Here is a 13,963-nt window from a genome sequence, read left to right as displayed (position 1 = left end):
GAGGTATTTGAGAACACAATGCTGGCCTGAGGCAGAGAAGACTATCTCCAGCAAAAATAGATATATTTTCACCAAACTTTGGGAATTACTTCTCTTACAGTTTATTTCAACAATTACTCAATGAATCCACCATCCGCAGCAATAACCGATTCAATTCGGCTTTGGAAACGGCTGCATGCAAGGACCAGGTGGTCCTTAGAGATGTTGGCCATTGAGTCAGCTATGGCGGCCTTCAGGGAGTCTTATTATGTGGCTGTTTGTTGGCCTCTCTCTCAATGACGCCCCAGACATAGTATCCAAGCGGATTTAAATCTGGAAAACTAGGAGGCCACAAGTTGGGAGTGACGTGGGCATAGAAGTTGTCAGCCAGCCACTCCTGGGTGACGCAGACGGTGTGGGCGGGAGCGGAATCTTGCTTAAAGACACAAGGTCTTCCTTTCGAAACAGTCTCTATGCAGGGCTTTACAACGGTGGAAAGCACCTCCACGTGCGCGGCAGCATTAACGCGGGCGGAGTCCTTCTGCAAAATAGTGTGGCGGCATGACGTCACCGTTGTTGCTGACGACGGCTAACACCAGCACAGACGACAAAAATTTTGTGTGCATCACTGTAAGCACCTCATCAGCGATTAACTTCTTGGTCTTGGTCAAAATTTTTTTCATCTGAAAAAAAAAAAAAAAAATCCGGCATTTCAGGCTCCTCAGGTCTCTTCAGCTAGCTTAGCAAGCGCTTGGACTGGAGCAGACAATTTATTTATTTATTGATTTATTTATTTACAGTACCCTCAGGGCCCAGAAGGGCGTTACAGAGGGGGTGGGTACAACAAACGATAACAAAACAATGTGGTCAAACAATTAGTAGTATTTAGACTAATAAACTCAAAATATGATCAGTTATTGCAATCTTCAAAGATGATGCCTCCTCGATACAGGCGATGGAGGGGGGAAGGCGGTTCCACTCGGCACTGGTTTTTGGCAGAAATGAATCAGAGAAAACATTTGTGCGACAGAAAGGAATGAACACTTTAAACCTGATGATCAAGACGCGACGACATGTACGAAGGTTCTGAAATAAATTCTTGTTTAGGCGAGTTATTTTGATAAAGAATTTTTTGAAAAAGGCAGAGACAGGAAATCGTTTTTCGAAGCTGCAAATTAACAAGGCCAAGGTTTGACTTCATTAAAGAAACGCTAGCTGTGGGGGAATAGATTGATAGGATGAAACGTGCTGACCTGTTCTGAACTGACTCAATGGTGTCTGCTAATGTTTTTTGACCAGGGTTCCAGACAAGGACCAGGTGGTCCTTAGAGATGTTGGCCATTGAGTCAGCTATGGCGGCCTTCAGGGAGTCTTATTATGTGGCTGTTTGTTGGCCTCTCTCTCAATGACGCCATGATTTTTTTACATTACATTTCTGTATGACTTCTGTATGACATTCTCTGTATCGACTTTTCCCCACGATGTTTTAATCATTACATTTCTGTACCACTCCTGCACGGGCCGTGAAGGGCCTGCAGTATATCCAAATAAAAAAAAAAAGATGATGCATACTCTAGCTTCGGTCTAATTAGTGTTTTGTAGAGCAGTAACCTCAAATGGGTTGGGGCTTTAGAAAAATTCCTGCGAATGTAACCAAGAGATCTGTATGCATTGTTGCTGATGTGTTCAATGTGCGCATGCCACGAAAGGTTACTGTTTAGCTGAATCCAAGATATATAAAGGAAGTCTCCCATGTTTTATCGGACATGAATTGCCCCCTCCTTATGACATAGGAATGGTACCTCAAATCCTCGTGCACAGCGAGCCTGACAGACGACTCTGTGACTCGGAGCTCCTTGGCCCGCATTGACTTCTCTGGGTCGTCACTCACAATGGCTTGCAGCCACGGGAAAAAAATCAGGGGTTCTGACGACGTCTGACTGCTGACAGTGCTTTTTCGTTGTCGCCACAGATGCCACGTCACCGCCAGAACACATCAGTTCTGTACGCACCTTGTAAACAAAAGACTTCGCTACGTTCAGAAAGGTGGCAATTTCCAAGTCGCTGTGGTGTGCAGCCAGGGCAACGAGGACTGCATGGCGTTTCATTTCCTCCATCAACCTGTATGCTTCCATTATTGAACAAACTGCACAGTATGGATCATAAGGGGCCAACCAACAAGATGTCGCACGCCTAGATAGATATGATGAGCCTGCTGGTGTCTATAGCGATAAGAAATAGCGTTCTCAAATACCTCGCGCACCTGGTATAAGCAGCCATTGCATGTAAAACAGATTCTAAGACTGTGCATCATCATGTGACACAGTACTCAGTGCTGTTACAGCAAAACGTATTGACTTCCAGGACCCCTGGCAGGACATACATTTCTTAATGTCAGTGGGAGAAGAGATAGGGGTCAGTCAGTCTTTGCCCATGCTATAGACGTTTTCACGAGGGCGCTCCCGACGGTCTGGCGTGGAGAGTATGTGTCAGTGTTGCCTGTTCGGTCTGGACTGTGAGCTAGCCTTGCGCTTGCATTGCGGAGTGGTAGCTTTCCTTCGATGTTTCCGTTTATTTTTGTCCCGAATGACTTACGCTCGTAAATAATGGCATATATACTCATCAAAAGGCTACAGGCCAGCACTGTGCAGTTTATGGGTGCACAAACAACCAGCGGAAAATAACGATTTGGGGAACTAAGTGTGTCCACAACACAGCACTCTGCGAGACCACTGCCGCGATATGGTATGTTCACGCTTCGCCCGTTTCCTGCGTCACCTGAGGACTTGGCATTTCAGTCTAATGTGAACCAGTGCACACATCAGTAAAATACCGCATTTTGGTAAACTCGTTTCGGCACATTTCCCAACAGGTTGCGATAATTGTCAGCTCTTCAATGCAATATCTTCTCGTATGTAGTGGCAGAGGCTACATTTGTTATTCTTTCAAACACGACTTCATTCCAGTGCCTAATACGGGGTCACATGGCGCACTTTTGATCGTGATCGAGCCCGATATCGGTCGAATTTCTTGGTCGCGATTGGCTTCTTTGCTCAATCTGCGGAAGGGAGCCAATCGCGGTCGAACATTCCGAATCGGTCTCGATCGCTATCAAAAGTGGCCGTGTGACACCGGTATAAGACAAACTGGAGCACTCTGCGAGAGAACTAGTCGGTAAATACACTTCGCAACGATCTGGAAAAATCGTGTCCTATGGAAGATGTATGCAGACCCTGTGTCCACCAAAACATTTTCTCTGCGTTCACACGCACCCTACGCAGCCCTGCCCATAAAGGTAATTAACTTCAACAGTGTGGTGCTGCATCGAGCTCACCCATCTTTGAGCGTTGTCTATGTCCTTGGGCAGCAAGAGAATGCAAAAACAAACGTGTCAACCTCATCAGTGTGGCCTAGCGCCAGTGTTAGAGTTCGGGAACGGTAATGCGCTAACTGTGCGTGGCGTAGAAACGCGCTAAATGAGCCCGCGCAACTAAGAACGTAAAAAAAACGTCGCATGGGTACACGGACAATAGCATCATGCTTGCAAGAATAACAGTAACGAAAAAAATTAATTCGCACAGTCGATGAAGTGAAATACTTATGTGCGTGCAGAGACTGCTTCGCTGACCACTAAGCGCTTTTCACTCACGGTCAGTAGTGGTTTACAGTCATATCCATATGTATTTATTCAACAATTGTTAAGACTCGACATTACTTTATCATGAACGTATCACAGTGAGGCAGTGTAAGGGAAACAAGAGAAAGAGCAGAGAGGGCCCTAACGCTGAAATATTATTGGCTTATTTCGCTTCAGAGATAGCGCACACGAACAATTGTTGCCGTACGCGATATTATCAATACAAACTTCGCGCACGATCTACGTTAAGGTTCACCGTGAGCGAGGCTTGTTCCAAATTCAGACATTCGAAAGAAAAGCCATTCCAGGTAAACAAACGTAAAAAATAGGTAAACATATCTTTATAACAAGTCCTGTTATAATCCCTATGGGATTGACAGTATGTCTAAATAAATAAATAAATACTAAAAATAAAAATCTAGCACCTGGGCTGTATCAGTCGCGCTGGCATCTGTGATCACTGCCGCGCGTCGGTTCGCTGCAGGTACCGCGCTGCTCGATCGCCACGCTTTATGCTTTGACATTTGGTTATAAGAACCATGCACCGCACCAGATCCAATAAATTTTGCATGATTGAGCTGTTCAGTTGTGTCGGAAGCGTATGGAGTAACCACCGCATATCTACCAACCACTGACACGCGTCGTCAGGCCGCCGGCACCTGGTTCTATAAGCATTGCCCGACAGCTACGTACGCGCCTGCTTTCGCTAAATGAGGCAACCCTCAATAGCGAAACGTAATGGTGATCAGATTCAATCGACGATACGGTCACATGTGCCCAGCAATAACAATGAAATATACCGCTGATTAGCACGCCAGGTCTCGACGAAGCAGACGCGGCTGCCGCCGCTACCGACGAAGAAACACCACATCCACTGGCTGGGCTTGCTGTTGCCATGGCACACTACACTGAGCGCTCACGCGAGCACGTGAAACATGTAACAAGTCAAGCGGCACAAGACAAGCGAAGCGGAAGAAAACAATCAAAATAATGCGCGGCGAAGATCACACAACCGAAGTGCGGCCGGCCTGCTCTCGCAAGGCGCACAGTCCAAAATGGCGGCGACGCTAGACGTCGCTCGTGTCGGCCAATGGCGCTGCTCAAACGTCAGTTTGTGAAAAGGTCTATACATGTGGACAACTTCTGCGGCTATGGAGCAAAAGCTACCGATGCAAAGCATGTGCAAGTAAGGGCGCACTTGAAAAAAAAGTCATTCGAAAGTGTCATTTACATTTGTTTAGGCTAGGGAAACGAAAAAATAAACACATTTTTAGAACACCAAAATAAGAAAAAAAAACACCACTCAGTGTTAATTTTGACTTGATTTTAAGCTGTCCTCTTCTGCGTTGGGGCAAATGCAAAACCTTCACATGTGTGGAAGCTACACTGAATCAGTACCTGTTCCAAAGAACTAAAATCACTGTCAAGCTATGCCGCGCTACTTAGCACAATGGATACTCAGAAGCTCCGTAGCTTTCATTTCATTATCGCACACCGTTGTCGGCGAGTACAGAAAGCTCCTTAGTCGGCATTTTGTTAAAATTTTAATTTAAGAAATTCTGGGATTTTATGCTCCAAAACCACAATCTGATTACGAGGCATGTCAGAATGTGGGACTCCGCATTAATTTTGTCCATGCGGGGGGAACATGCACCTAAATCTAATCACCCCGGGGGTTTTTGCATTTCACAAAATCTCGGAATCTGTAGCCGACATCGAATCCGCAACCTTGAGCTCAGCAACACAACACGATAGCCAAAAAGCTACCTGCAACGGCGAGTCGCTGTAACTAACAGGCTGACTTAGTGACTGATCAACAGGGTTCAACGACCCAGAGCAACACAAGGGATACGAGATTTGACTAATTTATTCGGTTTTACTTATATGCAGCAAGGTATGGTACACAATCAAGAATCGGCAAGAAAAAACAAGGGCTCACGGCTTGTCGTGCCACGAAGTAAGGACACAGTTGGTGTTGCCGGCCATACTCTTTCAGGTCATCCTGCACATATACGCAAAGAGAATCAAGATCGCAAACAGAGCCACAGTCAAGACCACACAAGTCAGGCACAGTAGCAAGCAGCACGCCATTTTCAGCTTTCCGAGCAGCCTACTGCAACGAAATTTCCCTTCGGCTAAGTTGGTTATAGACGAGTATAGTACATACCACTGAAGCAATTTTGCCAAAGCCGACGGACTGGTAATTGTATCATTTTCTTATTAGCAGTTTCTAAATAGCACCTAAGCAGATGACGCGTGCATTTGGTGGTTAGTGGCTATGATTCCAGCACGAGACTAGGCCAACGCCTAATCTGGGAGGTCACGCCGAGGAGCTGCGCGTTCCAGGTAATGCAAAACTTCCAGCCAACGATAATGGAAGCACTTTTTTTTTTTTATCCCAGTTTCCATATGAAAAACGGCAATATCTTTTTACCTTTACATGATGCTTTCACTTGAAATTCAGACATAACATTTGGCACGGAAGTTCCTCTTTAGCTCCACTGTGTTAATCTGTGTGCCGGGCAGCCGTATTTTGTACTTCTCGAAGCTACTGATCGATGGCAGCACTTGCCTGTTTATCTGAACATGGTTAGGTAGGTTACCGATACACTGCAATAGTTATCTGAAGACAATTTTGTATGTTTTTGGTTGTTCTTGATCTGGTAGCCAGCGTGCTCCCTCCTAGAGTGAGATACTGGATATTCTCTTTAATAGTGACAGTGACGACAAGACTTGTGACGACAGCACTTTCTCTGAGCCTTCTTCTTCTGAAGAAAGTGAACCTGATGGTAGGTGGGACTTGGATCCACCAGAGGACGACGACCCCTGCCGGAGTGCTTCGAACTTTATCACAAAATGAAACGCTTGTGACTTCAAGAACTGCACACAGCAAAGTCTGAATGATTCCCAAATGTAAATAAATGTGTTTACGATTTTCCCACCAAATACATGACCTAAGCACTGGTGCCGCACAGAAAAATGAGTGTACAGCTTACAACTGCTTTTGGTGAAAAAACACGCGGTACAGAAAGTCCGCGTGCATGCGCTGCAGGCCACAGCCAATGGGTCAGGTTAAGTTTTCTCACGTGGTCCGAAATTTCGCTGCAGCTGGCATTTAAAACATGGTTGCCGTCCTCAATGCAATATGTCAACAAAAGTCCACACAGCCCTTTCTCGCTTGGCTGACAGTACTGGGTACAGAAGAAATGTCCGCATTCAAGCAAAGTGCCGACAGTGAACTCACCACACTGTAGATGCCAGTGGGAAGAGGAACGTCTCGGCCCTGGGCGTCAAAGTTCTGCACAGACAGGACGACAAGATCAACAGTAAATTGGGCTAGTCGGTATTCATACACTAGTACTCCAATAGCCGAAGACACCGGAAAGACAAAAACGACAGGACTGCGCACTGACTAGCAACTGATGTTTTTTCAATCGGAGCTCAAGCGAAAGCAAGTGCTGTTTCGTTACAAAGATGCAATAACAAGAGTATTAATGGAGGCATTTTATGTTTTCTATAAAGTCACAGTATGTGCGTGAACCAGCCCTCATTGGCCCTCCTGAACAGTGAACTTGTTCTGCTAGACGTTTGAGCATTAGGTTACCAGGTGTCTGTTGGAGTAAAACCTCGTTAATTCAATCCCCGTTAATTCGGAAAATAGGAGAATTCTGACTCCTCCACTGGTCCCGGCAGGTGTATGCGGTATTTAATGGCATCAAACTCTCATTAATTCGGACAAACCTCGAAGCGCGGCGAGCTCGGAGCACTGTAAATGCTCGACGTAAAAGAGCAATAGCGGTGCTAGCATCCAACCGAAACGAAGCGACTGAGTCCACATTGCCATTCATCAGCAAAAAATGACAGGAACTCCGGAACACTTCCTGTTTATTTGTCTTTATAGCCCTTATTCTTGCGTATGCCGCTGCTCCCGACACCACATTGGGCACATACCTTTAGAAATGCGTACTTGACATCCATGATCGTGCCAATAGCGACTGCGGTTCCATACGCAGCAGTTGCAGTTAACAGTAGTTTTGTTTTGATTCGGTGCATGTGTTGGCCGCGTGCCTCTCAGAACCACGTAGTCACCATCTGCGATCACGCCAATCGCAACCATGGTATCGTCCACAGCAGTTGCAGCAGGCAGCAGTTTCGTTGTTGTTGAAAGCGCATTGACTGCCTGCTTTCAGAACTGCATTGTCAGCATTTGTGATTGTGGCATCGATAGCGACGACCGTTTTGTCCGCAGCAGATGCGGTGAACAGCAGTTTCATTTTGACTCAGTGCACATTGGCTGCATGCCATCAGAATTGCATGGTCGCCATCCATCCGTCCACGATTGCATCGATAGCAACCACAGTTTTATTAGCAGTGGACATGGCGACCAATAGTTTCGTTTTGACTCGATGTAATGCGTAAGTGATACTGCAGCCCACACGCTGACATCGAATCTGCCGGCTACATCATGATAGACGAACAATCTGTTGCCGACCAGCTCACTGGTGAAAAAATAATTGGGATATGCGTGCGGTAGCGAAAAGCATGTCCTGGATGGAGACGCGGGTTTTCCGCCATGGCCGCCATGCGAAGGAAGCCGCGAGGCCTTCGCCACTGTGACCACTAATCAGTCACGAGATGACAATAATTACAGCTTCCGAACTGCTTTTGTGCAAAGTAGAAACAGGATTTGCATACTCATTCGATAAATAAAATCATGTTGATGTGTTAAGCATTTGAAATTCAGTTACTTTGGAGATTTTTCGCGGCCCCGTGAAATCGGAATTAATGAGGTTTTACTGTAATATGATGCCGGGGTGTTCCTGCTAGAAACAAAGCAGTGGTGGTGATGACACGTCAATATGATGAGCAGGAAAGGGAAGGCCTGGTGCCTTTAAGACCACTGCAGGATAAAGGGATCTCCTAGCAATCTCCAATGACCCCTGTTTTATGCCAGCTAATGTCCATCTTATGCCCACCAATTTCCTCATTTCATCACATCACCTGGTTCTCTGCCATCCTTGACTGAACTTCCCTTCCCTGGACACCCATTCTGCAATTTTAATGGTTCACCGGTCATCTACCCTACGCATCAATGGCCTGCCCAACTTAATTTCTTTCTCTTGATTCACTCCCCAGTCCAATGCATCAATTCGATTCCTCTATTTTGTTTTGTATGAAATGAAGTAGCAGCCTTGAAAAATCTACAGCAGTGAGCAGCCTGACGAAGTGACTGCCCCGTGCCCAAGTCATGTTACAGATGTACAGACGGGAGCAAAATGACCACAGCTTCGGCAGAAAAGGTTGAGTTTCTTCTAGCACAGCTGTGTGACCTGCGCATTGTATTGGTGCATCACATTGGTTGAACAAACAGGCACACATAGGCTGCACCACTTAATTACAGCCTGCATGCCTAACTGCAAAAAAAAAATTATTTTCGCAGCATGTGGTCTCCAGACTTTTGCTTACGACTGTACATGTCAATTTTTCATATGCACTACAAGACAGATGATAAGCCTTTGTAGTCTCTCTTGCACGTCACAATGTGTGTGTCTGGTTTTTGCAAGTGTTTACATTCATGTGCTCAGGTCCTTTGCACTGCCATGTTTAAACAACTCATTTTTCCGCAGTGTTGCAGTGGCCCGTGATTTTTATTTCAGTTCAGTTTTTCAAAAGGGTGGTGTGCACATGATTATAATTTCTCTCTTTTTTTCTAACGAATGAACCAAAGAAGCATAGATGTCATTTACATGACAGTACATTACGAACAAAAAAATGATATATTGTTCCAAATTTGACTGAGCACTAAGGCACGGTAAGCACAACGTCTTCATTTAAATTTGTTAGAATAAAAATGCCGGTAACTCGGGCGATCAGACTTGCCGCAGAAGACCACTCCAGGTCGCACTCACCTCAAAGAAGGAACAGCACTGAGTGGCTGGATCCGTGGCCTGAGCCCGCCGATACGAGGCCGTCAAGCTGAAGCACCGGCCGTCCACTACCCGGCCGTCCCGCTCCAGACTCACCTGCAACATGCCAGCTGCAATCTAGTAACACTGTAAACCCTCACATTAAAAATGAAAGCTTAAAACTACAGCGTTTAACAACCCCGAACTTACACAGTGAAATCTTAAGGAGACAATGATTAGGTGGTTGCACATTAATTTCGACCACATGGGTTTCCTTAACATGTACATGAAGCACAGCATATCTAACCTAACCTCTAACCCTCACCAATCCGAAATTTAGCCTCCTTATGGCAATCCAGCTTTCAACTATGACTTCAAAGCAACGTTCCAGTTATTATAAAAGTGACCTACACAGTCGTCAGTGCAGAACAAAGTTCTAAAAAACGTTATGTTGCTGCTTTCTAGTTCAGTCGTCGTCACCTTCACTGTTGCTTTCTTTCTCGCTTCCACTGAAATGGGATACAGCTTCACAGCAGTGTATCCATCCTCATCACAAAGCCGTACATGAAACTAACTTTAATTTCTATTCACGTGAAAACATGAGCTAGTTGATGTTCACATTCGGGTGGGAAAAGCGCTAAGGACACAGGCAAAGTGAAGGAACATGAAAAACACAGTGCAACATGCCATGTTGTCTCCGAGCTCTCGCGACATACGCTTAAATTTAACTACACGAGCATTTTTGCATCGCAATGTGGCTACCATGGCCAGGTATTAATCCTGCAACCTTGTGCTCAGGCACCAGCATGCCATATACATTGAGCGCCACTGTGGCAGGTACATTGCCGCTCTCACGTGCCTGGTAAGTACGCCTTTCTGCTCCGACATTGCCACATAGCATTTCACTCAAGTCTGCCTGCTCGTACACCGAGTGCACTGAAACCTTTACATAATGAAATAAATCAATAACTTTTCTCGCTGATATTGGCCTGTAATGGATACATGCATATACCGTAATTTTTATGCATCAACGCTGATGATCTTCAGCTTCTGAAACACCCCAAAGGGCTGCCTTCGACCGCAGCTCATTGTCGCAGCTATTCACCAACTACAGTAGAACCCCGCTGTTACGTTTTTCACGGGACCGTAAAAAAAAAAACGTAAGAGCCGGGAAACGCAAGAGCCAGGAAACAAAAAAAATTGAGAAATGGGAGTAGTGTTGAACTGCACACAATATTATTTTAATTCTTACGTGCGACAAAAAGTAGTTTCGCCCGACAGCCGAAGTATCGATTGCGATGAGCTATACAAAGTAAGAATAGTATTTATCGTCTGTATAAACTTGTAAACATTCGGTTATTAACTAATTAACAAACATGGTGTCAGCGCCCACAGGCAAACATGAACACATCACACTCGATGAGCGCGGACACGCGCAGTTAAGCGCCGCTGCAGAAGCGAGCGAAGTGACCTTCGTGCTGTTGTCTATCGCTTCAACCCAAACTGAGCGCCGAGAACACGCAGCACGCACAAAGCCACGAGCCGCCGACGCACCTACACTGCATAGAATCTGCCCCCACGCAGATCGCTTTCAAGATACGGCCCGCGGGACCGCGCGCGCGCCGCCGCGCAGTATGATGCCAGAGCACAACGCTGCCCGCTACCCCCCCCCCCCCCCCCTCGCTCCCTCGCCGGTGCCTCGAGCGCAACGGAAGGAGGCGCGTTTCCTCCCTGCTTTTCTTTCGCGCGCGAGACGCGGTCGTCGGCTCCCCTCGCACGCTTTCACTCGCACATGCAGCATACGGCGCGCGGCGACGTATGCTGTATGTGCGAGTGAAAGCGTGCGAGGGGAGCCGACGACTGCGTCTCGCGCGCGAAAGAAAGCATACGGCGCGCGGCGACGGCGTTATCGCCCTTGGACTTTATACGGAACATCTATGAGCCAAAACCAATTTTAGGGCCGCAACGCGTCATAGACATCTTTAGATAGCAAAAGCGGATATCAAAGGCCATACTTTTGCTGGCGGAAACCGAAAATACGTAATAAATGTCGCCCCCAGCACTTTGGGCGGCCAATGCCATCGTCAAGCAACCAAGCCAAGCGACATGAAAAGTCAAAATGGCCGCTCGGGCCGGCGCGGTGTGGCAGTTCGCAACGTATGATGCGGGAACGGTCCCACAGTTGCGACGTAACAGCGGGGTTACCAATGCATTGGGTTCTATGGGAGCTGTGCCGGGACCGGCCGAAAACGACGTAACAGCCGGGAAAACGCAGCACCCGGGAACGTAACAGCGGGGTTCTACTGTACTAACACAGCCAAAACACAAAATAGCAACCCAAAAAGAGGAGGAGAATGAGTAACCATGAAAAAGAACTTTGCCTTGAGGTGCGACTTCACAGCAAAGCAGTGTGCGCTGCTGAAGCCCCACCTTGGGTGCGTAGCCACACCTTCAATCAAAATTCATGCTGCCGTGAAGGCCACACCTCAAGGCGAAATTTGCAAATAACCCACGCACTGACTTAACTGTTGAAATTTTTGGTCCAGGATATATATGCAAGAATACAGTATACTTATAAGAAATATTAGATATAACAAATGTATCTTTTGTGTCAGATGCAACTTCGCTATAATGAAGCCTGACTGTAGTAAGGCTGCTCATCCTTGCATTTCAAATATTAACTTGCAGCTTCAACAAACAAGACTACGCCTCCCAGAGACGTATCGGAACAAAGCATGGAAACAACGCTAAGGGGAGTGATCGGAAACAATGCTTTGTCACGTTGACAGATATTATGACAACGACTAACACACAAAAAAAAGGCAACTCTTCTTTTTTTCTGTGTTGGTCGCATTTCAGAGCAAGTACTTAGGGCATTGGTGAGAACAAAAATTGCAGAGATTCGGTTTAAAGATACTTGCGCCGCGGTTCACACAGGTGAAACCTGAAAAGCAAAACAAAAGACCATTTGATGACTATAAAATTTTGGTTGTCACTGTCCAACTAACGCAATAACAGTAATGCAATAAAATCCATATGATCACACAGACCTGAAAGATAAATGGACAAAATGTTGAAAAATGTGCTTAATAAAGAAACAACAAACCCTAGACAGCCAACTTTACTTACAACTTACTTTAACCCTGGCAAAACGCACAAAGAAAGGTTCAAATTACCATGTGTTATAACGAGGCAAAGTGTTCATATCGTATGCCCACCTTCTGAGACTTTTCAATGCACAAAAATTTAATGTGGGCCAAATTATGAAAAGTCAACCGTGCACTGTAGAATTTGCTTAAGGGCTACCACAGGGGCAAAATACGATGTATACATTTTCTTTCTAATATTCGGTCGTATCAACAGTTTACCTCTGAGCTTGTATACTTGCAAGCTTTCTACTGAACCTTCACATAATACAATACTTTTGTGCACAGCAGGTGAGGTGTTACTACCCACCTGTGGGTGTATGCAGAGGTTCTTGCGAGAAGTGAGGCACAGGCCCAGCAGAGACATCTCCTCCCCGGTCTCTTGCTTGTAGTGCTCGAGCAGACGACGAAGCTCCTCCACCACCTGCAGAAGGCGCAACGTGGTAGGGGCCGAGAGCACGATCCACAAACACCGGTTCTCACTGGCAAGCAGCGCAGATTATTCCTGAACTCCAGTAACCTTTTTCCCCCTTGGTCTACTATCATCATTGATGTAATCTTTTTATAACATTGTTACAAATTTTGTTATATTAGTTGCCACAGCTAGAGAGGTTGCCCATGTCTTGATCAAACCATTAGCTATGGATTCGAAAAGCACTAGCCTTCTTCTTTCTTTAAGTCGATTGAGAAATAAACAATAATTGGTGACAATCTAAGAATGCTGTGGCAGATAAACTGCTGTCCAACTAAGAGAACTTGCACACAGTGGAATCTTGTTGATACGATCTTCACGGGAACCGGAAAATAAAACGTATCATCCAAAAATCGTATTATTCGAAATGCATTGCTCCTTTTAGACACTAGCTGGGAAATGAACAAAAAACTTATTATCCCGAAAAACATATTATGCAGAATCGTATCAACGAGATTCCACTGTAGATGCACCAGCCAGTTACGTCCGCTCACTTGCATGACATCACAGTGGAGACAAACGTATTTCAACATCAGTGTTTTTTAGCTTTGGGATGCAAAGGGAACAAGGGCAGGTGCAGGGAATTTTTGGGGTAAAGCTTCTGTCGAATTCTTAGGTTGTCACCCTCTACAAAAGAGGTGTAATCACGCTGCCTACTTCTTCGTTCACTGCTCAGTTTGAACGACGCTACGATGACTCATCAAAATGCACAGCACATGACTCAAACGGTGTAAATGGTTGAAAAAACAGTACATCGCACCTTTTCAATCTCAGGCATTGTCCGTGAGCAATACAGCAGCTTTGATATCATGGCAGGAAAGGC

The 13,963-nt window shown here is 45.8% G+C and overlaps 3 protein-coding genes across 4 annotated transcripts in view; 1 reads left to right on the top strand and 2 right to left on the bottom strand.

Moving 5' to 3' along the window:
• The window catches only part of LOC119458432 (sorting nexin-6), a 160,894-nt gene that overhangs the window by 67,526 nt on the left and 79,405 nt on the right, over positions 1-13,963 (bottom strand). The window lies entirely within an intron of this gene.
• The window catches only part of LOC119458434 (ADP-ribosylation factor-like protein 2), a 139,045-nt gene that overhangs the window by 93,989 nt on the left and 31,093 nt on the right, over positions 1-13,963 (top strand). The window lies entirely within an intron of this gene.
• Positions 1-13,963, bottom strand: part of LOC119458437 (general transcription and DNA repair factor IIH helicase subunit XPD-like) — a 185,702-nt gene that overhangs the window by 157,028 nt on the left and 14,711 nt on the right. Inside the window, exons 4-8 of one of the 2 annotated variants that reach the window (XM_037720273.2) lie at positions 13,901-13,963; positions 12,979-13,092; positions 9,526-9,639; positions 6,861-6,914; positions 5,556-5,618 (exon numbers count right to left, since the gene is read on the bottom strand). The exons of the other annotated variant lie outside the window; for it this stretch is intronic. Of the exons in view, the coding sequence (XP_037576201.1) occupies positions 5,556-5,618; positions 6,861-6,914; positions 9,526-9,639; positions 12,979-13,092; positions 13,901-13,963 (408 nt within the window). The remainder of the gene's footprint in view (positions 1-5,555; positions 5,619-6,860; positions 6,915-9,525; positions 9,640-12,978; positions 13,093-13,900) is intronic. 2 annotated transcript variants of the gene reach the window in all.

Source organism: Dermacentor silvarum, chromosome 7 (assembly GCF_013339745.2).
Source record: "Dermacentor silvarum isolate Dsil-2018 chromosome 7, BIME_Dsil_1.4, whole genome shotgun sequence".
In the NCBI taxonomy this organism is placed as follows: domain Eukaryota; kingdom Metazoa; phylum Arthropoda; class Arachnida; order Ixodida; family Ixodidae; genus Dermacentor; species Dermacentor silvarum.
This window is presented reverse-complemented; position numbering and strand designations above follow the sequence as displayed.